Raw genomic sequence first — 25340 nt, forward strand, 5'->3', positions numbered from 1 at the left:
TTATATGACCCATTTAATATAAGGACCAGTAGAAAAATATATTACATTTAAAAATTTTATTTTAAACTTAACCTTCCTTTGATCATAGTCCCCTCAGTTATTAAGACAGAAATGTCAATAACCATGGAAAACTCAAATAATTAAAATGTGAACATAAATCTAAAGTCACAAAGAACACTTAACAATTATCTCTTAACATTTACGGTGCAAAATGAAAGAAAATGTAAGAAATGCTTAATAAAGTGTAATAAAATAAGTGCATTTTTTGCTTTTGAAGAGGAATCCAGCAGACCAGCATGAGACAACGACATGGCGCAACCAAACATGATACTGTTACATGATTGACGTAGTGTATCACTCCCTACGTTGCTAGGTTACCAGAGAGCGAGTGCCTTTGTTAATGCAACTGTCACGGGCAACCGGAAGCGGACCAGAAGACTAGCAGTTAGCCCTTGTAGCGTGGACGGTAAATCTAAACACGGAACAGGCAGGATAACCACGCTAGTCATTGTAAGAACTCTCTCACGCCGAGAGCAAGAGTTTACACAATTATACCCGCTGTTCCGGGAGAGAGGTTAATTTGACGGCAGCTGTTTACGGGAGTGTAGTCCAGTGCAGGCAATGCTTTGTGGGTAATGCAGTCCAATGTGCGTGAACGCGGAAATGTGAGATGAGCTGGAATATAGAGCCTGAACCTGTTTTCTTTGAGTAGTTTTTGGTTTGATTTAAGTACGGAATCCACCCGGAAGTTTGTAATATCGCCTGACAACACAGTAAATAAAAGAATGGACATGCATCGACTCGTTTGTCTTTTCCATCACTGCATGGGCATGAATTAACGGGCTGTTGCGCTGCCGCGAGAAACGACAAAATAAAGCGGAGAAGCTAACACCGCGTTCTATCAACACACACTCAATCAGGAATTTTACCCAAAATCACACAAGATCCGGCGAAGCGTCGGAAACTGCATGGGCAGACTCAATGACTGAGCAATGTGAGGCGCCATCTTGTCTCCTTTAATACTTCCTGAATCGCGACCGTACTACTTCAGGGTTGCGGAGCGAGTGCGGATGACAGCAACCAAACTAGCTTCGTGACCTCTGTTTTCTTCCGACAAAGAATAAAAATATCGAACGTTTTATCGAACACATTTTTTATTGATATCGATCACGTGTCTATCGCGATACATATCGTTATCGTTTTATCACCCAGCCCTACCTAATACCCCACTAATAATCGGAATAAAACTCCCAATCAGAATAAAAATGCATCATGAAAACTTCTCCATTGGAACAGTCTGTCCCAATCCAGCCTGATCGGAATGAAAGGGGGGGTGAAAAACATTTATACTCTGACTAGTAGGATGTACATTGAACTTGACCTGATGAGTTTCGTCTTGTTTAAAGCTTGTAGTGGGGACAGAAATCACGGACACGTGTAGGCACAGGTACAGTGAAAACACAGAAGGGGGTTTTCTTAACGTACAGTCTCACGTGATGATCACACAGGGTGAGCACACAAAGGTCCTCATAGGTATCCGAGTCTGTGGGGGTAGAAGGGCATTATGAGATACGAGCATACTATTCCTACCCACTGGCATGTGCCATCGGGGTCGGCAGCGGGCGACAGGTGGATGGATGAATTTATGTAACCAATCATAAAACAGCAGGTGGGATTTGTCAGAAAGGCAGGAAGCCTAATCCAACCTTAAAGATGGAAAAAAAAAACTTACTCCTCTATATATTTCCATTATAGTGAACGTGTCACAAAAGAACCATTTTGTGCATGTTGGAGTATTATATTCGGGGTAAATTCTTTGAGCATGTAAACACACATCTTATCTGGTCAGCTTCCATGTAAATAGATAAGTTGGAATCTCTGATCGATGGATGAAATATTGTCCATGTAAACACAGCTTATGAGTCTATCTGTCAGTTTGCGTGAGGGATGTGTGACCTCTCTGCCAGTGGCCTATGTGTCTCCTCTTCCATTCCATTTATTTATTTTTTAAAAATATTAATTTAGATGGTATGAATCTAAATAAATATAGATTTGTGCATGTTTGTAGTGGTCACATCCAGAGTCACTGGTCACTGGGTCGATACACGCGTGCGTGGAGTTTGTATCCTCTCTCCGTTTCACAGTGCAAAGACATGCAAAGTAGGCTAACTGGTGTTTAGAAAATTCCCTGAAGTGTGAGTGTGTGAGTCCATCTTATGTGCCATGAGATTGATTGACAATTCATCCAGGGTGTACACTGGCTTGTGCCCCGAGCTCCTTGGATAGGCTCCAGACTTCCTGCGAACTCATACAGGATGAGCGATGTGGGGACTGAGTGAGTGAGAATATAAACTCATGTGCTTATGTCACTGCTTTGTAATACCATGGCTCAGTTGTGGAATGCAAATGGCTGCATTTAATCTTTCACGCAGTTTGAATTTGTAGTTTTTTCAGTTGATCACAAGCGGTTTAACGACTCCCTCCAAAGCTGTTTGTTATCAAGAGGTTGTGTTAATATATCCTCAGTGTATGCAACAGGGCAGTGCTGCCTTTTTAAATATTTGCTTTCACACTTCAAAAGCCACAGCAGTGAAATCTTGAATACTGTAAATGACTGCGGAAAAATATCTAACTTTAAACTTCAATATGGCTAATACATTTTGTAGTTATCCACGTCACTGAAGCATCTAGGAGATGTGATTTAAAAACCACCCAATTTTTCTTTTTCTTGAGTTACCTGTTGAGTGGAAAAATGTCTTCTGCTTTAAAATATATCCAGTCACCCTAATTATACTGCTGCTAGATAAAGACAAAATGTACTTTCCATCAGTAAAAATTGCCATTAGGCTTAATAATAATAATAAAAAAGGTATTAGAGTTCATAAAACTGGCACTGTGTGTGGAGAAGGTCCCAGCTAGTGATGCATACTACAGGTGCTTGAATACATCCCAATCTTGAACCCTTCCTGTAACTTGGTAAAAATCCTGGTTCGCATTATTTAGACCATGTTTCTTGGATAGGGTTACCAGATCTTTTCAATGGAAAGTACCAGTGTTTCCGTAGCACCTAGCAGCAGGAAAACAAGGTGGTGTGCATGGAGGTATAAATAACAGGAACTGACATCCGGTCATTTCTGTCTGTATACAAATGAAGCCAGTGGGCGGAGCCTGTTGCCATATTAGAGCACTCAAAACAACAAACCACAGCTGTCAGCGGTTCTTAAAGCTCCGGTCAAACCATGAAGGGAATATACCATCAGTCCAGCAGTATTGTTGTTGTAAGGTGAAAAAAAGATTAGTTACTTTACCATTGCTATTTTAATTAGATTAAAAATTCTTAAATATTTCATATAAATAATGATAAAAAAATTATCCTTTATGTTTTTCAATTATAAATTTCTATTTTATTACATTATTTTATATTTTATTTTAGCATTCAAGCCTCTGCCTGTAAATAATAAGCTGTTTGTAATCAACGTGTGCGCACACACACACACACAAACACACACACACAAACACACACACAGAAGGCGTATGTGCAGCTGATTCATGTTTGTTGACTGGACTGAACGCTGCTCCTCTGCCTCACACTGACTGGGATAAAAACTGAGGTGAGATTTTTACCTAAGGTTAGGAAGACTTCCCTCATGTGCAGTCACAGTGACTCTACTTTAAGAAAGTAGCTAAACTCTCTTTACAAAATCAGTTGTAGGTTTCCTCTGGGTACTCCGGTTTCCTCCCACAGGCCAAAGACATGTAGATGTAGGTTAACTGGTGTTCCCAAATTGCACACACACATAGTGAGTGTGTGTGCACGCCTCCATGTCCTTTGATGGTTGGATTATCCAGGATATACACGTCTTGTGTCCAAAGTCCCCTGGAGTAGGCTCCAGGCCCCCCGCGACCCTGTAGAGGATAAACTTTTTATGCAATCAGTGTTTACAAGTAAGCCATAAAATGTGAGATTCCAAGTTGCGGCCTGATTAAAGCTCAGGGAGGTTATAAGCCAGAGTCTGTCATTTTATTCTCGAAAAAAAAAATTTCTGGACCTTGGCATGGATTTGATGAACAGCAAATGAAACTTAAGAGAGGAAAAAAGGTCAATACATGAAATGGACAAAGAAGCATAGCAGTTGTGGTAGTAGTGGAGCACCTTAAGATAGCATTTTTGCTCAGGTTTGGTCCCAGTAACAGAAAAGCATTTTGGTAATTGCATTGGTTTAAAAACCTTGCTAATATGTGATCTGTATATATCGGTGTATTTCACTCTCTAAAAGTTCTTGAAAGTTAAGTTCAATGCTGTTGAGTTACAGATTCTACATACAACCTTAAAATAACGTGTTTCAGAGACGCTCCCACACCCCCTTTATGTGAAGGTGAACTGTTATTTAAGGGGCTTTGGAGGAACGCCTGCTTATTGGGTGTATTAGTGTGATCAGCAATTTTAGTCACCATAAAAATAATACCATAAAATCGGCCTGCCCGTTTGTTGAGTCATATAGAATAAAGAAAAAAAAATCTAATTCAAGCCACCCACAGGTCAAACTTCTCTAACGAAAGCTAGAAGTCTGGTGTGCGAACACGGGCTGCATTTTACACCACACTGATAAATTTGATAGCTGAATTCAAGGGAAATTCCAGAATGTGCTTACATAGCATCTTCCTAAACTGAGTAGCATGGCTGAACAGTAACTATTGATGTACACACACATACTACTGTATTTGGTACAGTGGTATACTTTACTGGATTTATAACTCTCATAGAAACAACCAGTAAATCTAATCGCAAAAAAAGTTTTTCTTTCTTTTCTTAGCAACCTAGTACTTTTTGCAGCAGCTTTTATGAACTGAAAGTCTCAAGCAATTCCAATGAACTACTTCGCTATTATTTACTCATTTTATAAATGTAGAACGATAGATATAGATGTTAAATGTAAAGAGGAACAATGTAAAGGAACTTTGACTAAAAATATACATATTTCACCTCACAGCAGAAGTTGTCCTGCTAATGACGTCATGTTTTATAGCTACAAAGAAGCAATCATCTCGGTCAAAAAATCAATCCAGCCAACCCACGAGTTTATGAACATGGTCTTAAAATCAACAAGTCATTTGAGTGTGTATGCAAATAGCGTGTAATTGTGAATTTCATCCTGAGAAATAGACACGATTACCGTTTGGCCTAAATGAGGCTTCTAGACTACTGGTTTACATTTCCAGCAGTCGTCAGAAGCCCATATCCAGAATGATTTGCAGAAGTGAAAGCCATGTTTTATATTTGTCCCATTTATACAATTGAGCCTTAGGGTAATTGCTCAAGAGCTCAGTAGTTACATTTCTGGTAGTGCTGCCTTTTGTACTCCTCCTCATAAATAGTTCAATGCCTCATCCAATGAGTTACCACTGAATTAATTGGGATGACACACACTCACACACACACACACACACAAACACCCTTGACCTAGACCTAAAAATGGCAGGTAAATATCAAGTGACTTCCACATACAGTAAATAAAATTTTTTAATCACCTCTGGACTGAATGGTATAACGTTCAGCAAATTATGTTTATGTTGTCACTACGAGAAATCAGTGGCTACAAATTAGTGATTAAAGTCCTTCTAAGTGTAGTATTGCCGAAGTTGATATTAGAATCAAAGTTGACGCTGATCTGTTTGAGTAGAGTGTACAGATGACAAGATAAGACAGCTGGAGAGAGTTACTACTACTACTAATAATAATCATAACCATAATAATAAAGACTGTATATACACTAGCTCATTTTGTTTAACATACAGTACACAGCTTTAGTTGCGTATGTACTGTAGCTGCTTATAGTCCCATTTAAGGCCTGTATGCATCGCAGAGCCTGTACAGCTGCGGTGCCACAGTTTTTCATTTGAATTTAATTTCATTTGTGTAGCACTTTACAGAGATAACAATTTTGGTTAAAATGAGAAAAAAAGTATAAATTATATCTACCAGGGCCCCTGAGTGACACAGCTCAGAAAGATGTGCCATGGAGCCACTAATCGATTACACAGAGCACTGAGAGGTCCAGGAAAATGAACCTGAATAATTATACAATTTCTTTTTATGGCTGGGAACAACAAACATGCTATTGTTCATAGCAAACAAGCGGACATGCATAATGAATGGTGGATCTGACCCAGGAAAATCCACTGCTAATGAAAAATTAAAGAAAAGAAAACACTCCAGTAAGAATAAGAAAAGACGTGAAAGTGAAAATGAAAAAACAAACAAACAAAAAAGATTGGTTTGTTAAAAAAAACAAGGGGTAAAAGGTGCTGTTATCAGAATATGCAAGTCTTTTTTTCCCTCTTTAATTAAGTGTGTCCGTGTTAGCTAATAAAATATATTTACAGACAAAATAAACTTTCCACTATAAAAAAAAATTACTGTTATGAAAAACCAAAATGTGTTTCTCGATACTTTGTTTTGTTGCATTAAGAACACAGGGATGGTAAAATCACTGTTATGCTCACTAAAGCATTACTTTATCGTTTAAAATCTAACTTGCATCATCTTAAGTGGAGCTGTGCACATGCCACATGATTATGGCCAGCTGGCAAGTCTTGGTATAAAAAGTAAGAAAAAGATTCTGATTGTGCATTTTGTCTTTACGTTATCATGACTCGTTTAAACAATGTTTGCAAAGAGAGAGAAACGGCCATCAGAATGTATTAACTTAGGGCAACACGTGTACAGTACAGTAGACGTCGCCAGTTGGTTTGGAGTTGCCAGGAATAACATTTCCAAGCTATGGACCAGAGTCTGATTAACAGAGTGCTGGTCAGCCCAGGTCTGGGAGGCCAAGAGTGACAACGCTAAGACAAGACACGCTAATTTGATTTAAGGAATCTTAGAGAAAAGCCTGTCTGGGTTTTCAAGCTGTGATCAATAACAGAGTCTCTTTCACTTGATATTGACTTGTAAACATGAATGTTAAGCACATCAAATTTATGCTCTCGACTTCCGAATCTCCATGATCTCTGGAGCTGAACATTTTGAATTTCTGGTGCTAATGGGCACATAGGCTTCATTTATTATTTATCCCCATGTTCTGTAGCTGATTTATTTATTTATTTATTTTTTATATCATTAATGCCACATACTATGAAAATATCGCTAAAGAGTCTTGATTTTACTACTTCAGTTTCTCAGCTATAGTAAAATATAAAAACTCACAGATTTTATTGGCACCCTAAACTCACCTAAAGGATTATTAGGAACACCATACTAATATGCTGTTTGACCCCCTTTCGCCTTCAGAACTGCCTTAATTCTACGTGGTATTAATTCAACAAGGTGCTGAAAGAATTCTTTAGAAATGTTGGCCCATATTGATAGGATAGCATCTTGCAGTTGATGGAGATTTGTGGGATGCACATCCAGGGCACGAAGCTCCCGTTCTACCACATCCCAAAGATGCTCTATTGGGTTGAGATCTGGTGACTGTGGGGGCCATTTTAGTACAGTGAACTCATTGTCATGTTCAAGAAACCAATTTGAAATGATTCAAACTTTGTGACATGGTGCATTATCCTGCTGGAAGTAGCCATCAGAGGATGGGTACATGGTGGTCATAAAGGGATGGACATGGTCAGAAACAATGCTCAGGTAGCCCGTGGCATTTAAACGATGCCCAATTGGCATTTAGGGGCCTGAAGTGTGCCAAGAAAACATCCCCCCACACCATTACACCACCACCACCAGCCTGCAAGGCATGATGGATCCATTTTCTCGTTCTGTTTACGCCAAATTCTGACTCTACCATTTGAATGTCTCAACAGAAATCGAGACTCATCAGATCAGGCAACATTTTTCCAGTCTTCAACTGTCCAATTTTGGTGAGCTCGTGCAAATTGTAGCCACTTTTTCCTACAGTATTTGTAGTGGAGATGAGTGGTACGCTGTGGGGTCTTCTGCTGTTGTAGCCCATCCGCCTCAAGGTTGTGCGTGTTGTGGCTTCACAAATGCTTTGCTGCATACTTCGGTTGTAACGAGTGGTTATTTCAGTCAAAGTTACTCTTCTATCAGCTTGAATCAGTCGGCCAATTCTCCTCTGACTTCTAGCATCAACAGGGCATTTTCGCCCACAGGACTGCCGCACACTGGATGTTTTTCCCTTTTCACACCATTCTTTGTAAACCCTAGAAATGGTTGTGCTGAAAATCCCAGTAACTAAGCAGATTGTAAAATACTCAGACCGGCCCGTCTGGCACCAACAACCATGCCACGCTCAAAATAGCTTAAATCACCTTTCTTTCCCATTCTGACATTCAGTTTGGAGTTCAGGAGATTGTCTTGACCAGGACCACACCCCTTAATGCATTGAAGCAACTGCCATGTGATTGGTTAATTAGATAATTGCATTCATGAGTAATTGAACAGGCGTCCCTAATAATCCTTTAGGTGAGTGTATAGTACTCTGGTTAGAAAGTAAACAAACCATGTAAATGAAGAAAGTTTAACGTTAGCATTTTGCTGTCCTGTTTTAAAATTAAGTTAGTTATCAAATAATTCAAACTTTAGTGGTGTTAATTTAGTCATTGTAGCTATAAAAAAGCAAAAATGTTTTCTAAATGACCTGGCAATCAGAGATTTGAAAAAATATAAACTAGGCTATTTACCTTATCATATCCTGTGAAAGTTATTTGTGCACCATAAACTGATGAATGCCTGGTGTTTTCTTTCCTTTTTGCTAAGCTTTATACTGAAACCAGAGCTACTGTAGCATCTGTGCAGCCGTTATGGTTCAAGGAACCTCGGCGTCTACTACTTATAGAAGAAGGAAGTGAAACACAGCACAGCTCCAAATAGGTGTTGATAAGCATCTGCTCTATAAGTGCTTAAGCTATAAGGATTAAAGAATAAATTATTTAGCTACTGATATAAGTATTGGCTTCTACACTTGTGATCTTTAAGCAATGTTCTAGTATAACAACCTGGAACTGAAATGGATTTAGTTATGATACTTGCTATTTCATTTAAATCATTTAAAAAACATTCTGTAGGTTTATTTAACCACAAACATGTATATTAAGTGGTTGTAGGCATCCTGGCCACATTACTTAGTATGACCATGTACCTGCAATTGTTCTGGGGTTTGTCTCTATCGTCTTCGCTTATCTACATTCTAATGTTTTTTGCATGTTGCAACACTGCTAAGTTTCTTGGAGATTACAAGAAGTTTTTGTTTAGTCTCTCCACAGACTTTGGAGATAGGCTTTAACTGGGGGATTTTAACATACTTAGGTTTTTGGTATTAAACAACTATTTGTCTTTGTTAGAAGGTGAATTCCAGTTCCTGTTTTGAAGCCATGCCTTTGTTGGTGTGGATTTGGGCTTTGGATTGTTATCTTGCTAAACTCTTCATTTTTTAGCTGTCTGACAGACGCCAGAATCAGTTTTTTTTTCCCCATCTCCACTGATAAGTGTCTTGTCCTCTCATAATTTTGTATGGATCTCACTTTGGTGCTCCATTTCCTCCACCCGTTGATGATTGCTTTCAGGGTGTTCCATGGGACATCAAATAATTTTAACACCCCCCCTACCCCCTAATCACCACCCTTTTGAGGATAATGGCTTTAGCAGTCAGGTCAACCCAAGATGAAATCAATAATTAAAATCACTTCATTGTTGATTAATTACTTTCGAACATGAGTCAAAATGTGATTTGGTTAATTCTGAGTGTAGTCACATTGTAAAGGGCATGGTCTGTTTTTCATGTTAGTTTTTTCCCCCCAAAAAAGTTTTTCTTTTTGCTTGGATTTTATATCAATCTTTACGTCCCACAATTTAAACAGTGATATGTAGATGTTTTTTATTCATTTACTCCATATAAAAACAAAAATGGCATTTTAGCATTTTGTATTGCTTTATTATTTTACAATATTACGTCATATCAGATATCTTTCGGGTGGACTATTGTCTGCAAAATTGTGATTTGAATTTATTAAAATAATTAATCCTGAAATAATTGATTGCATCACTGCTGGCAATTTACTGTATGTGGGAATTTTCAGTGACTATCAAGTCTCCTTACAGATTCCCAGTGGAAATTGTAATTGTGCATAAAAAGACCAATTATCTTCTTTAAATAGATACGTGGATGTCAAAGCATTGGAATAGAATCATGAATGAGAATGGTTTGGCCATATCACCATCAGCCACAGAAGTGCTGTTATCAGTACCCATCCTGTTTGTGTGTTTAAGGATGTGAGCGTGCGTAGGATGGTCCACAGCCTTTCCCCATGTCTCAGTCCTGTCACATCTCCACCACGTTGCACAATGTATGCAGAAAATACGGCTAATGTAATTCTGAGGAGGCAGGGTGAGGGAATATGGAGTCCAAAGTCATCTACTGTAGGGAGGGACAGCAGGGCTCGTCTTCCCTGGAACAGCACACTGGGAGCACTGCAGGGAGGGTAGGATTTCACCGCCTAATGGGCGGGGGGGCGGGCTGAAGGGATAACGGTGGTGGCTAACCTTGCCATTAAGGACAGGGAGGAGAGACGACGGGGAAAGAGAAACTGAGAACAGTAGCAGACTGTCACGCTTCCCGATTCAAGGCAACGCTACTGCAGCCAGCGGATGTAAAGCCACGTCAGGCAGGCTAGGAGGATGTCTGTGTCCCATGGATGTTATGGATAAGGTAGCAGATGTTGGACGTTCTCCTAAAGCATGAGAAGGTACGTTTGTTTTCACGTGGAATCAGCACCTCTGAGATGGAGCCAGAAATGGGGTTAGGTTACATGCTGCATTGAATGGTTTCACTCCAGGAAACCCAGTGCTTGTTTTTTTGTATGTCTAACACTTTTTTGTGTAAAGTTTTAGATGGTAGGGGATTTAGAGTTCATGTAATAAAGAGAGGTGATTGGAAGAAAATGGTTTAAAACCCGATTCTGATGAATTCTCTAATCTAATTGGACAGAAAGTATTGACTAATATTCTCTAACAGCATCTGACAGAATTTCCGTCCGCAAGTTGATTCACACATTTATATTAGTACTCATTCTCATTTCTTTAATAATAGCTTATTAACAGCAATGTGTATGGCTGATGATCTACATCAACTAAGGCGAAAAATAAACAAGCTTAAAAACTAGTCCTTATGTACCAAAGAAATGTGTATAATAATTAATGGAATAAAGTTTAAAGTAATCAGATTTTTATTGGAGGAAGTCTGAGCGGTCCAAAAGTTTAATGCCCAACATGAAAAGTGATTTTTAAAACAATAACTTTGAAAGAAAATATGTATAGAGGCTGAGGAGAGGAGAATGTTAGACTCTATCCACTGTCAGTCTGTAGTGGTGTTAGCCAATCTTGGGTGTATGGGAGGTCATGTATGTGGAAGAGGGTGGATAGCTTTCTTCTGAGTGTGCTCCCTATCCCCTGAGCAGCTGTTCAGTTGGCTTTACACGTCTCAGAGGAAGCATTGTATTCAAACTATGTAGGGAAAGTACATTTTATTCAATAACGCTCTTCTTTTTTTTGGCCAAATAAGAACTTTTAAACAAATTGGCTTCTTTCGTATTAAATTTGATTGTGTACATGCTGTATCCAGATGTTGTCATCTTGCAATGTCATCAAACATCTTGTCATTAAATTAGATTATACAACATAAAAATGTTTTCAGATGATGCCTAACAAATTCCTCATTATGTATTTTAAAAATCTTGGAATTTTTTATTTATTTATTTTTTTTAACTGCACTGCTTGAGTGGTGTAAAAGTGTAGTCATGGAAGACTTTTTTAATCAAATCCAATTAAACATCAGAATCCCAACTTTCATCCAATCAGATTGTTGCTAGGAGCTACCTGTTGTATAATAATATTTCTTACACACACCAACTGATGTTTAATGTGATTTTCAACTGCTTTGATCTACAATTTGGAAAGACACTGGGATGTTGTTCTTTCATTTTCATTTCAGTTTAATAGGTCTGTACCTGTTTTCTAGCTTGTGTATTTGTAAGGGTGCACAGTGTGAGAGGAGATGAGATATAATAAATGAGGTAGGTATACACACTTTTTTTCTTAAGTAATGATAAATCTGGCTATGTATAAGGGGTTTCCTTTGTTAAATAACCAGAGAAAGAAAAAAAATCCTTACTAAGGAAAAAATAGCTATTATATATTTAGACAAACCTTTTACAAGGTGACAATTATCCAATTACAGCATTTCCTAAAATGTTTTATTTCTGTTATACTAGTGTTTTGCCACTACGTACATTTCTTGTAATGTTACAGAGTTACATTCGCCAAAACATAGTATTGGAGCTTAAACGTGTCTCACCTAGGTGAAAAAGTGCATTTTCAGATGGGATCATATAACACCATTTAAAAAAAATAATACTTAGTGCTTTGTATCTCCTGAAACGCCTTGAGTCAGCAACTTACAATTTTTAGTGAAGCAAGAATGGTCACTTCCATGTTGCATAAACTTCAGAAGTAGCTTCGTTGACGCACACATTTTCTGTATTATATGTATAACATAAAAAAAAAACAGCACGAATAATGTGTTGTGGCCGTTTTGAATGGGATTTTACTTCTATAGCTCAAGGATATTTTTTACTGCAACTAAAACATTAAGTGATCTTTACTGATTATAGATAGGCATATTAAGTGGCTTAGTGTTGATTTTGATGAGTCAGAGTCAAACAACTCCAATTAGCAAGATCATAATGGATCCATTAAGTTGTTCAGATAATTTAGAGAAGCTAATATGATATTGTTTGTCTGCCTTGGTCACGCATGCCATTTAAGCCTCTGCTTCCTATTGCATCCTAGCTTGGATAACGGGATTTTCGGGATTTTTATTTGTCCTTTGTGCACCGCTTGGCTATTTTAGCTTGACAGGTGACCTGATGCAGCAGTGAAACAGAAAGGCAGCACATTGCATTGACGCAGGCCTTGACTTGTCTAATGGTTACTCTCCCACAGGCTTTCTCCAGCCAGCTGACTTCAGCATGCTCAATTATTCATATCAGCCCCTTTGTATTGCAATCACACACGAAAATAGGAACTTTTACCCAAAGATGTGGGTAGCTGATTTGATTATACAGTACAATCAGTGTGCGAGATCAGTGTTCGGTCGTTTGCTTGCTACATTCTCAGTACAAGTAAGCTACATGTAACTGGGTGGTGGCTGGGTGGTTAGTGCCAGCAAAAGTACCATGATATAGCAATCCAGCTATGTGTTTTTGGAGATGTAGGGTCAAGGAGAAAGTTCATGTGAATATATACAGTAATTCGGTCTATGGTTGAACCCCAGGCCGTAGCAGTTTTAGCCACCAGGCAGCCTGTATCACTTAACCTTTCTAAATGGTTAAAAAAATTATATACAGTATGTGAGTTGTGCAAAGTACTTTAACTGATCTCATTGTGGTAGGCAGCACTATTGTTCGATAGCTTAAGTGACAGATCCAAATTTGGCCTGTCAATACGCATACGTTAAAATTTCTAGATCAATCACGTTACTATTTTTTAACGGCATGTGACCAAATTTGACCCAAATGGCTTCCCATAATTGCAACACGTTTACCTGTATATGTGTAATAATGGCGCGTTTAACATGGATAATAAGATGATTTTAAAAAAAAACATTGAAAAAGGTGTGCTGAACAGCAAGTTTTATTATAAAAAGCTTCCAGATGTTTGGATAAAACCAAAGCTGTGTGCTTGAGCTACCTTCAGTGGGAACTATTTTTACAAGGAGTGCACCAGTAGAGAGATTTTAATTCAACTGTTGTTAAATGGTATTGTTTCAGCTGTCACAAAACTGTATAATCTGTATGTCATACAATTTCTTTATTCCAACATTGCACGTATATAATACAAGTAAATTTATATTTACTTTTATTTTTATATATTACATTTTTTTATTTTAAAATTGTGATTATTGTAATTAATTACAGTCTATGACTGTGATTAACTAGTTTATTTCAATGAAAAAATACAGCTAAAACCAGATCATTTTGCATTAATATCTTCATTGCTCCTCAGATTTAAGTGTTCTTTTATAGTTTGCTAGAAATAGTTCTGATGGTATTTATCAGACAAAAACAATCCGGATGATTGTATTAGCCAGTAAACTGTGTTTAAACATCCATCATGTCTTATCCCACACATACTGTAGTGCTGATAATTGAATTTAAAGTTGATCCTGAGTCTTACAACTGAGGTCAGACGTATTGATTATATTCAACTAAAGAACATCATTGTACTCTCTGCTATTATCAGCTCCCTGTGTGTGTGTGCGCGCGTGTATGCGTGTGTGTGTTCACCAGTGGAAACAGTTGCATACTTTGTTTAATCTCTTTCTTAATCCAGTTGTTTGTGTTTTTATGTTAAACACTTGGATAATGGAAAGTGTGTCTGTCTGCAACCTGGCAAATTCTCCTGCCTCTCTTCTCAATCTGATTACTTTATATGATATACATGGACAGTAAATTTAGTTCTTTTCCTTACGACCTCTTGCTTACTATGCTGTTCATGTATATGAACTATATTCTCTCTGTTGCTGTGGGGTGTGAGTAGTCCACAGTGCGAACAGTGTGATGGTCTTCTTCTCAGTGCTGTAGCTCCAGCCCATGGGGAGTGGTGTGTGTGAATTTTTTATGAGGCTGACCTGATTTTAGGCTGCTTCTTTCTCAGAGCTATGTACTAGCATCAGCAATTGCAATTAGCAACCAGGTCTGTGATCTAATCCACCACTCTGCTGTTATGTTCCGAAACAGGCAGTGCAGAAATGGGAGCCAAGCACTCGGCGGCGGGCAGTGCTGTCTTGTCCCAGTCGCCCACCTTAGAAAACATCCGCGAAGCATATGTGCAAGGCGAAGAGCTCAAGGCGCAGGAGCTGATCCGGATCGCCTGCCAGGAGAGCGGCGGAGGGCGAGCAGACATGGTAAGGCGGAACTACCTCAAACTGCCTCAAAGGCTATAGATACTTCTAATGCATCTTCTCAATTATAGGAACAAAATTCTTAATGTCTTATTTACTATGTTATAGCTTGCAAGGTATGGATTTCCTGGACATGCATGCCCGCATTGGGTGGCAATAAATGCTATTGATTAAGAGAACATAAACTGTCTATTGTACAGTTGTATATTGTATGGGAAATAAGTTAATAAAAATGTACAGAAGAGCTGTTTCTCTTGACATTAAACCACCATTTTTGCTTTAATGAAAAACCCAACATGAATAATTTCCAAAAAATTACACCAAATACATGCGAGAGTCAAGATATGTTCATTGTCCGGTGTTTGCCTGTTAAGCTATAAGGCTTATGAAGATAACAAGGAAGTCTATTTTAGTTTAAATATTTTAAACTTTTTAAAAAAAAATTTAAATTTTAAATATTTATAACATTCAGAAAATAGTAACTGCAAAAAATGTTTGAGCTAGGAAAAATATCCTAAGTATAGTTTGATATACAGTATACAAAATATATCATTTTAACAGCTATACAAGTCATTTTTTTATGTATAAATATATTTTTTTTTCATTCATTAAAAATATGACATAACTAATTTTTGTGGTGTTCTTTTACTATAATATCATTTGCTCATTTTCATGAAAAATGCCCATAATTTAATGAAATAATGCAAAGAATAAACAACTAAGCTGAAATTAATAAAATAGTAGCGATACGTGCAATTTGTAACCTAAACCTTAAAAAGAACGTGTTTGTTTTTGTTCCTCAGTGTTTTATTACCAGAATGCATGATATATCTGGAGCTTCACACTTGTATATTAAGAAAGAAACGTTTGTAGAAATGATTAACTCAATCACTGAAAAATGCCACAGATCAATCTACAAGTGATAGACTGAGGGGCGTGTCCACAGGGACAGTGATTAAATAAGATTATAAGGGGGTAATACAGTCAGTGATGATGAAAGGCTTTTTCCAGAGTGGCTTAATGACTAAGCTCTTGCACCTGAGCCTCTATTACACCATCAGACCAGATTCCTCAAATCTGGTCCCTATTACAAGAGCTACTGAATACATTAAACTCCAAGATCACTTACGAGCGTTAAGGACCTTCTGTGGTCATTGTGTAGTGTTATTAGTTTTATTTAGCGGACAGCTTGATGGCTTTTCAAAATCAATGCAGACAATTTGCATCGGTTTAAATCCTGTTTCGCATAAGTGTATCACTTTCAACAGATTCTCGACCACTTTTATTTGTGCTACACTCATTGCATAAGCCTTCTGAATCAGACGAATAGTTTCCATGGAGGAATGTTCCAAGCTTAAAGCAAAATTTCATGCAGATTTATTGCTCTACTCGCTCAGTCATTTTATGTGTTATACTTTATGTAAAAGTGTTAGCTATACTGTAGATTAAACAACACACAGATATATTCATACAGTACAGTTAGATTTTACAGAAAAATATAAGGAAGGGAACAGAAAGCAATGCAATTGGTCATCACTTTTTTTTCCCATCTTTTTATGTACCAGATGTGTACATGTAGGTGAATGAAGAGCAGAGCAGGAGAAGATTTGTAAAGATTTAAAAAGTCACATATCCAATGAATAATATAGTCTTGCTTGATTTATTAGATCTTTAATGCTGTTTCTTATTTAAATGTAAGGGCCATCTCATATTAAAAAAAAAAAAAAAAAGCAGTTAAAAGTTTTCCAAATCCTTGTGATAGGTTCCTCTGTGATACAGTACATATAACCATCTGCTGCATTTATTGAACTTTTTGACTTGAATTTATTGAAAGGTAACTAAATACACTTATGTACATAAATTCTTACTTATCTCCTCCATATGCGTATGCTTACATAAGATAAGATAACATGACTTTTTATTGATCCCCAAATGCAAATTTAAATCGTCATAGCAGCTAAATACATAAAACTAAGATAAAACTTAGATATACCCCATAAAATAAACGTAATTCCTAAATACTTAAAAGAACACAGTACAGTAATAGGTAATCTATGTATTGATAAAAACATAATATAAAACAAATAAAATAACTAACAAAAAATACATACAAGGGAAAGATTATAAAGCTCACATGGAAGTCATTTGCTTTGAACTTTCCTGCCATTCCCTTGTTTTTTTGTGTTTATACTTTTGGGATCTGAACTGTTCTTGTGGTCAACTCTGGCTTGCTTGTGGTGTAGTTTAAAAGGCCTCTGCGTCATTACACGTTTCGAATGTAATGCTTAATGACTGAAAATGAAGAGACGTGAAATTCACTGTAAGCTGGTCAGTGATGTAGTAAATGTCATGTTGCTTATGTCAGACCATTAAAAATATAAAAATATTAGAAGTAAAGTATGTTTTTAATTTATTTTTTGAAATAAAAAAAACTTTTTTTACTTGGTTACACTTTAGCTGTTCTATGGCAGTGTTATGGTGAACGTTTCCAATTATATTCACTCATGTCAGGGTACAGTGAATTGTAAATTTATCATTTTAGCTTTTATTTAATGCCTCATATGGACATAAAACAGAATAGTTCTTATGTCATGCCATAAGCTTACTGTTAAAAGCGAATGCACAGATTATTTAAACCGTGATTTCAGTCAGCAGCTGTTGTTGCTCATAATGTATCTATAAGTTATATGAGATAAAATACCTTAATTTTCTTATATACAGTAATCACCACCTACAGTAATGCACTTATCACAGCGATCCACTAGTGCTTTGATATTATCCAGGTACAGTATAAAGTTTTTTGAGAACGCCAGACCCATGATTGGACTACCTGCTTCACATCTGAAATGTTAGCGAAGAGATTCCATCACGAGTCCCGGTTTGACTTGAACACTCTTGTAGAATGTCATATTGGATGTTGACATGAGCAGTGGTTATTTCTATTGCTACATTTAAATCTCAGCTAATGATGTAGTTCAGTGGAAAGCCAGTGTTATCATATCTGTTAAATTAAGGGTGTTTATTGAAATTCAGTTTAATTACATTGTGTATATAATATGTACATCATCACAAAGGAGCTTTAAATTCCTAATTTTATTGAGCAAGCCAGAGGCGACTGTGGCCACGAAAATCTCTCTGAAACAACACGAGGAAGTCATGTTGAGAAAAACCAGATTCAAAAGGGAATCCATCCTCATCCTTTTGAGACAAATCAGACAAATCAAACAGTGCACAATGTCAAAAATTCCAAATTGTCTTAAAAGGGAATTTGTGTTGAATGTTTCCTTTGAATCAGTGATGGAACCTGAATTGCAAAACGTTCTTAGAAGTTGCAGTCCTTAGGCTGCCCAGGGAAGAAAACCTGTGTCCATCTTTATGGTTTCTAAGGCTTTCGTTTACATTACAAGCCATGTTTTTCAGTACCGATTTTTATGATCAGATCGGATTTGCACACAATCATTATTACAAGTGACTTTTATCAGACTCTAATTTGGATGCTTCTGCCATTTGAAACGGCACACATGTCTTTGGTCATGCCATCAAAATTCAAATATCTCATATTTGTGGAACCACTCATTTATTTTAAACAATAGAATCAGTTTTAGCAAAAATATGCTTGTTATTGTGCAATTGATTAGTCAGCTGTATTTGTTGAGGTTCAGAAGAAGGAATAAAGTCAGATGTCAGTTTTAAGTGCTTTAGCAACTCATTCTAGCCCTGTGGATTCCTGCAGATGGATTCCTCTGTTTACATTAGGCTAGTAATATGAACATAAAGTATATGCTACTAGAACCAACTTGTTATTCCAGAAAGTAAAAAAAAAATAAAAAATGGCCTTGGAGGGAGTTCACGATGAAACTGGGCACATGGGCTATAAAAGAACATTGGAATTGGCGATGTTACATTAACAGTAATCCCATGGTGATTTCCAGTGCAAGAAGTAATTCTCTATAAAAAGTTTGGACAGCAGTGCAGGCCATAATTTAAACATTTATACTGTATGTTTATTATATTATTGTTTCTCCTGCATTAACACATTTATAGGAACTTGTATAGCAGTTATAAGTTTATTAACCTTTTTTTTGATACTTTTTCACATGCTTTCTTTAAGGAGATATTTTTATAATTGTTTTAAAGGAGTCTCCACTGTCACCACTTTCTAACAGTCAGTAAGCTTTATGATATGGAAAGGAAGTTATGATAGAGGAGAGTTTGTATTTTAGTATCATAACTAGGTGTACTTTTTAAAAAATGATTATTTAAGAGAGAAGAAAAAAAGGGGGGCGATCATGGGGTAGCTGTTTACAACTACTATAATATAAGTCATAACAAGAATGAACCTTCCCACAAATGTGTGTACAAATTAAACATAAGCGTAAATATAAAATCATTATTTAAAGGCATAGTTAAATTTATTAGTTAACTAAATGCTGCTGGGTATAGGATAACAGGAGTAAAATAATTCAGGATTTTGCATTTTTAAAAATGTATTAATAACTATGCTTCACATATGCTCTCTTGCTTCCTATAACATGCTTGTTTTTTATGTTTTTTTTTTTCATTTATGTTTTTCATTTCCTCAATAAGATGTACATTTTCTTATATATTTTGTCTTTGTAGCACTTTATAACAACCGATAATTGACCAACCAGTGGAAGCAATAAGAATGCAAATTGGTGAAGCCAAACAATCAGATGATGCAAGATAAACTCATGTGTTCTATTTATTTTTTGCATTGCACCTTTACACTAATACGGAATTAGTTATGGATGTTTGCATGTGTCCCTTGCAGCTAGAGCTCCTGTGCGCTGCCAGTCAGCATGGTGACAAAGAGAGTGTTCGGTTCCTGTTGAAGGATGCTCGGGTCCCTTTTCCTCAGGAAACCACTGAAGGAAATCCAGCCATCTTGGCTGCACATTATGGCCATTGCTCAGTTGTTCAAGAGCTTCTGAACTCCATTCCATGTAAGTGAAGACTCAATTGTCCTGTATCATTTGACCAAATTTTAATTACAAGTAATTGCCAAGTCATGTCTTGAAATGATCCCTCATGTTCCCAGAACAACAATAATGTGTGTCCTGTAATATATCTGTGTCACCGGGGAAGAAAAAAAAATGGATTGATGTGATAACACGGTCGTTCAGTACATTCAGTTAGTCAGCTGACTTGCCTAGAAGCAACCCCGGATCATTTTTGTTTATGCCACGTTACTGCTCCACATGCCAGCCTGGGTGGTACACCAACATCCCATAAACTCATAAGAGTATTTTACAAGTATGTTCTGGAATATTAAAGCAGTTTGTATTTATGCGTAAATAATTTAAACTCTGTGAATCGATTCAGAATCAAAAACTGTTCTCTCAATTCAATGAATCCAACCCACCATAAAAGTTTGATTCAATTGCACAGTCTATTAAATTGCAGAGCTCCTGTGGGCATTCTGCATGATGGATGTATTGCATCCTGCACTTCACTTCTGAGCATGTTTTTACCATTGTGAGGCTTCAAATGCTCTTACTTTCACTAATAAACATAGCATTGATTTCTAATGTTGATTTTTTTTTTTTTTAATGATGTAAACTAAGCACTTACTGTAAGTGATCTCTAATCAAGGTCAAGTCCTCATTTCCTTTGTGAACTGTATTTCTGGGTTTAAATAATGCTTGAAACAGGTCGAAACCCAATTCTAGTTATTTTATAATTTTTTTTCATGCAGACCAGTAATTTGGCTATTCTGAAAAATTGACTTCTTCTTTTTTATTTTTTTTTCAGGCAGTGTATTAAAGCGTATTCAAAAGTTTATCAGCGTAAATGATTAATCAATCTGGGTTATGTTATGATGCAATTATAGCATTTATTTAAGCAATTATTTGCTTCTCAATTGTTCTCTGGAATTTTTGGTTTTTAGACATTTTTAGGAAGTGGCATTTTACGTGCCTAAAATTAAGCTTTTTGGGGATGTGGTGAAGAAAGCTGGAGTACAGACTAAGGAAGTAGAGCTGGACCTTCTCTTGGCATGCCAAACCTTTGCAAGATGTTTCATTTTGGCAGCTCATAGGTGCTACATAAGAACGGTCCCTCTGATAGCTACCTAAAAGGCTTTCTACAACTGAAAAGTGAAATCCGACAATCCTTTGATGCCCTTTCTCTTGTTCAGATTCCCAGCCAGTGCTCTTGTGCCCAGTAACAAGGGAAACACTTGGACAGGTCCACCGCATGGATCAGTTACATCATTTATGCCTGTAAAGCTTTTAAGATCTAAACTAATAGCCATGTAGTGATTAAGTCAGTTACTAGGTTTGGCATGTCTGAAAATGTAATCATGCCATTTGGATTTAAAGATGCATTGCATGCAACTCATTTCAGCTGTACACAGCCTGGTCTTTAGAATGCTTTTACATAGCTTTACATATTTTAAGGATCATAACATTGACATTGACGTTTATTTTGGAAACTGCAAAAGCATTTAGTTTGATCTGGACAAAAGGATTAATGGAATTACTTGACGCACAAAGTTGGAAAGCCGTTAACTGCCAGTTAACAGGTAAAAAGGCTTGTGCTTTCTGAGGTTTCTTTCCTCTGTCTGTTTTCTGAAGGCTGCAAGCATGTGTTCTTTGTTACCATGACAAAATCACATACATTAGCTCGAGTGTAGCTTTTTTTTGTTGACAAATTGCTTGTAATTGAACTGTAACTGAACTTTGATTAAGCAAACCACTTTTTAGTGATAGTGCAGTATGGTGGTCATACTGTAATGCACTGTGTGCTGCCTTTAATTTGTCCAATAAAAACTTTACAATTTTACTAACAGGTCCTTGTGTAACCGTCATATATCCTCTTAAGTTGTCAGAAAGGGAAGGCGTAGCTGTAATCTGTTTTTAGTTCAATTACTTCCTTGTGAAGTTGTGGCTTGTCAGATTTCTGGCGAACAAAAATTGAAACTAAGAAATACGTTGTTGTTCTTTTAAGTTTATAAAAAAATTGCACTGCCTTCAGAGATACATATATGTGCATATGTACATATTCCTTCTTGTTTTACCTTTCTTTAGCTCCATGTATTCGTAAAGATCTGTTGAACTGGATGCTGGCGACGGCGTGTCAGCAGGGTCATTTGGAGGTGGTAAAGCTGCTGATTCTCAATTACCAGGCCGATGCCGAGGACTGCGCCCTGCACAGTGATGAGTTTGCAGTCATTACTGGCCTGCCGCTGTATGCTGCAGCCAGGGCAGGTACTGTACTTTAAAGGCAATTAAAAAATAAATACAATTTAATTGTGTATTTTTTAATATGAAAGCTGTATTCCCAGACTTTTTGCGCTGATGATGTGGCAGCCTGATAAAGTTCTCCATATGGTCTATGTAGTTTTGAAAACTACATTGCATGGTGGACGTTTCCACAGTAGAAACTGATTACAGACCTAACTGATTAGGCTTATGTCCATTACACTACAGCATTTAGCTTCAGCCACTGTGTGTGAACATGCATTCACACGCATGGTTTTTGTGGAGGCTTTAAGAAATGTGGTGGTAAAGTAGTTATTTAGCCTAAAGAGGCTACCTTACCACCACATTCCTTAAACTGGCACCCAACGTAGTTTATACAAGACTTTTTGGTGAGCTCCATGTGTATAGTTGCTTAAAAGTTAAGGTTTCAGGGGGAAAAAATGTCTCATATTTTCTCAGACTGATACGTACTGATACCATCAGAAATTTTTGACAATGACGTTATGATGTTTTTTTAATCATCACATACACTATATGCCAAAAGTCAGTAGACACCTGACCATCACACCAATATATTTACCTTATTTTTCAGCACATAGTATAGAATGTCATTGTATTCTGTAGAATTACAGTTTGTCTTGACTGGAACTCAGAAACCCAAAACAGTTCCAGCATGACATTGTCCCTGTGCACAAAGTGTCATGTAAGGTCATGGTTTGCCAAGATTAGTTTAGAAAATTTTAAAAGTCCTGAAGAGTGTTAGTCATCTAACTTTACTGAACAAATATCGCACGAGAATCCACTGATCTCTCTAATGTTCTTGTGACTGAATGAGCACAAAACTCAAAAACCATGCTTTAAAATCTACTGGGAGGCTTTCCATAAGTGTGAGAGTCTCCATAACAGCGAAGGAGACTAAAGCTTAATTATGACGTTCAAACATGATTATACAGTACTTTTGACCATATCGTATGATTGACATGTCAGAAATTCACCTGACTGGCTGTATAGTACTGTATATTTAATGACAGAACTAGGTTAAAGTTTTAGAGCTAAAGTTTCATCTGCAGGTTAGATGGTTTAAATTCTAGGAAGTGAAACACCCATATGAATGAGACACGCAGCTCGAACTGTAATTGCTACCAAGAGGTTTGCTTTTAGAGATGAAGTCAGTATTACATACTGTGTCCCAAGGTTCTTAATACCCTCAAGCTGAAATGGTGCACATGGTTGGACAAAATTAGCTTTGAAATTTAAATGATTAATGAGTAGAGTGAAAACCAATCCATAATACGCTGTCTAAGATTGAGGACATTAGAGCCTTTGGGATGGTATCCTGTAGGACCTACTGACAGATCTGGCTAAGTATTTATCGAACTTGCATGTACAGTATTTATTTGGTTGATGCTTTTATTTAAAGGCTCAGGATGGGATGTTTGATGGTACTGAGATTTAAACTAACAACCTACTCGTTTGTACAATTAACTAATGAGTTTAACCTGTTTGTCATTTACCTACTTTACCTTGTTTAGTTAGTGTAAACTTGATGGTTTTATGAGTACGTCCTTAAAGCTTTAGGATTAGGGGATTTTTTTTTAATACACTACCTATTTTCCTTCTTTGATCCTGATCATACAAGAAATACTTCCTCTTTACGGCTGAGTGAGGCAAGAGAGAGTCTTACACTTCCTGTTGTGGTGTCACTTTGATTTAAAGTAATCTCACACCTCCTTGCTTACTGATTCAGAAAACAAGCAGATCGCTACGTTTTTGCTGGAAAATGGAGCCGGTTTTTCTTCATACGCCTTGATGGACCATCCAAAGTTCACACAGGAGCTGCTGAGAGAGCGCCTGGTGGAGGACAGAGAGACACGCAGTGACGGCAGAGTGCAGCAAGTGAGTCCACGTCTTAGTTTGCAAACACTTACAGAGGTTTAGTGTCATGTAGGTTTTAGAGCCACTTACTGTAGATTTATTTTAAGATTTTTTTTAAATCTTTTGTATTTTCAGAACGTTTTCTCAGTTACCATATATATATTTAACATTCGAGAGTGTGATCTGTTGTGGCTGCATTGAAAATAAACATTGTTTATCAGAATCATGCACTTATGTTGATGTGAGAAACAGTTAACCGATGTTTAAAATATATTTTAGCATTATGTTTGCATACATGATTTTACTGAAGTCAAGTCAAGTAGCCTTTTATTGTCATTTCAACCATATACAGTTCAGTACACAGTGAAACACAATGACGTTTCTCCAGGAACAAGTTGCTACATACAGCATGAATAAACAACATAAATGAAGAAAACTAGCTAAGACACCTAATTAACTAACAAAAAAAGGAACATGAAGTGCACTTGTGCATGAGACACTGTGATAATGCAGCACCGAAGTAGCAGCAAAGAAAAAGTTATTATGCAAATAACAGCAGTAAATATTGTGCAAAAAACAACAACAACAACTAGGCAGGTTGGTGTGTGAAATTGCTAGATGGTATTACGTAATATTAGTTGGACACAAAGAGCAACCCAGAAGTGTATTGTCATGAGACAGATGTCTCTGTGAAAGCTGCTTTAGTATAATTGAATGCACTGTAGACTAATCTTAGTCCTTTCTGTATTCTCCCCTGTGCAGCCTGTGAGTGTGCAGTGGTCAGGATTAAAGCTGCCATGGTTGGAGCTCGACTGGTTCCTGGATGTTTCCTCCAGGATCACAGTGCTGGATGTGTCACACAACGGCCTGAGCTCTCTGCCCTCTGTGGTGCCGTGGGGTTTCATTAACCTGCACACGCTCAATCTCTCACACAACAAACTCAAAGAGCTGCCCACACCCCAATCCTCCCAGGAGATCATTTGTCTCAGGTACAGTACAACAAAACACATGCTCGCCCTGCCTGAGTGGTTTAAATGTGAGTTCTCATTTACTATTGACTGTTGAAAAGTTTGGACACCTTTCTTCAAAGTACATATTTTTTATATTTTCTAAATGAACTATGAAAAAATGGTAATAGTGCAATAGGTTTGGACAGACTTTCTTGAATTGACAAATTACAGAATTGAATCTTAACACTAGAAATTCTCTGACTTTTCAAACCTGAAGTTGTTTATTTATTTATTTATTTATTTATTAATATTTCCAGTTTATATCAGCTCCCTATACTACGTACAGTGCTATACATTATGCATTA

The 25340-nt window shown here is 37.1% G+C and overlaps 1 protein-coding gene across 1 annotated transcript in view; it reads left to right on the forward strand.

Moving 5' to 3' along the window:
- The window catches only part of lrrk1 (leucine-rich repeat kinase 1), a 112068-nt gene that overhangs the window by 5252 nt on the left and 81476 nt on the right, over window positions 1–25340 (forward strand). Inside the window, exons 3-7 of the mRNA XM_053513014.1 lie at window positions 14764–14930; window positions 19720–19891; window positions 21977–22156; window positions 23898–24046; window positions 24788–25014. Of these exons, the coding sequence (XP_053368989.1) occupies window positions 14764–14930; window positions 19720–19891; window positions 21977–22156; window positions 23898–24046; window positions 24788–25014 (895 nt within the window). The remainder of the gene's footprint in view (window positions 1–14763; window positions 14931–19719; window positions 19892–21976; window positions 22157–23897; window positions 24047–24787; window positions 25015–25340) is intronic.

This window comes from Clarias gariepinus, chromosome 15 (assembly GCF_024256425.1).
Source record: "Clarias gariepinus isolate MV-2021 ecotype Netherlands chromosome 15, CGAR_prim_01v2, whole genome shotgun sequence".
In the NCBI taxonomy this organism is placed as follows: Eukaryota; Metazoa; Chordata; class Actinopteri; order Siluriformes; family Clariidae; genus Clarias; species Clarias gariepinus.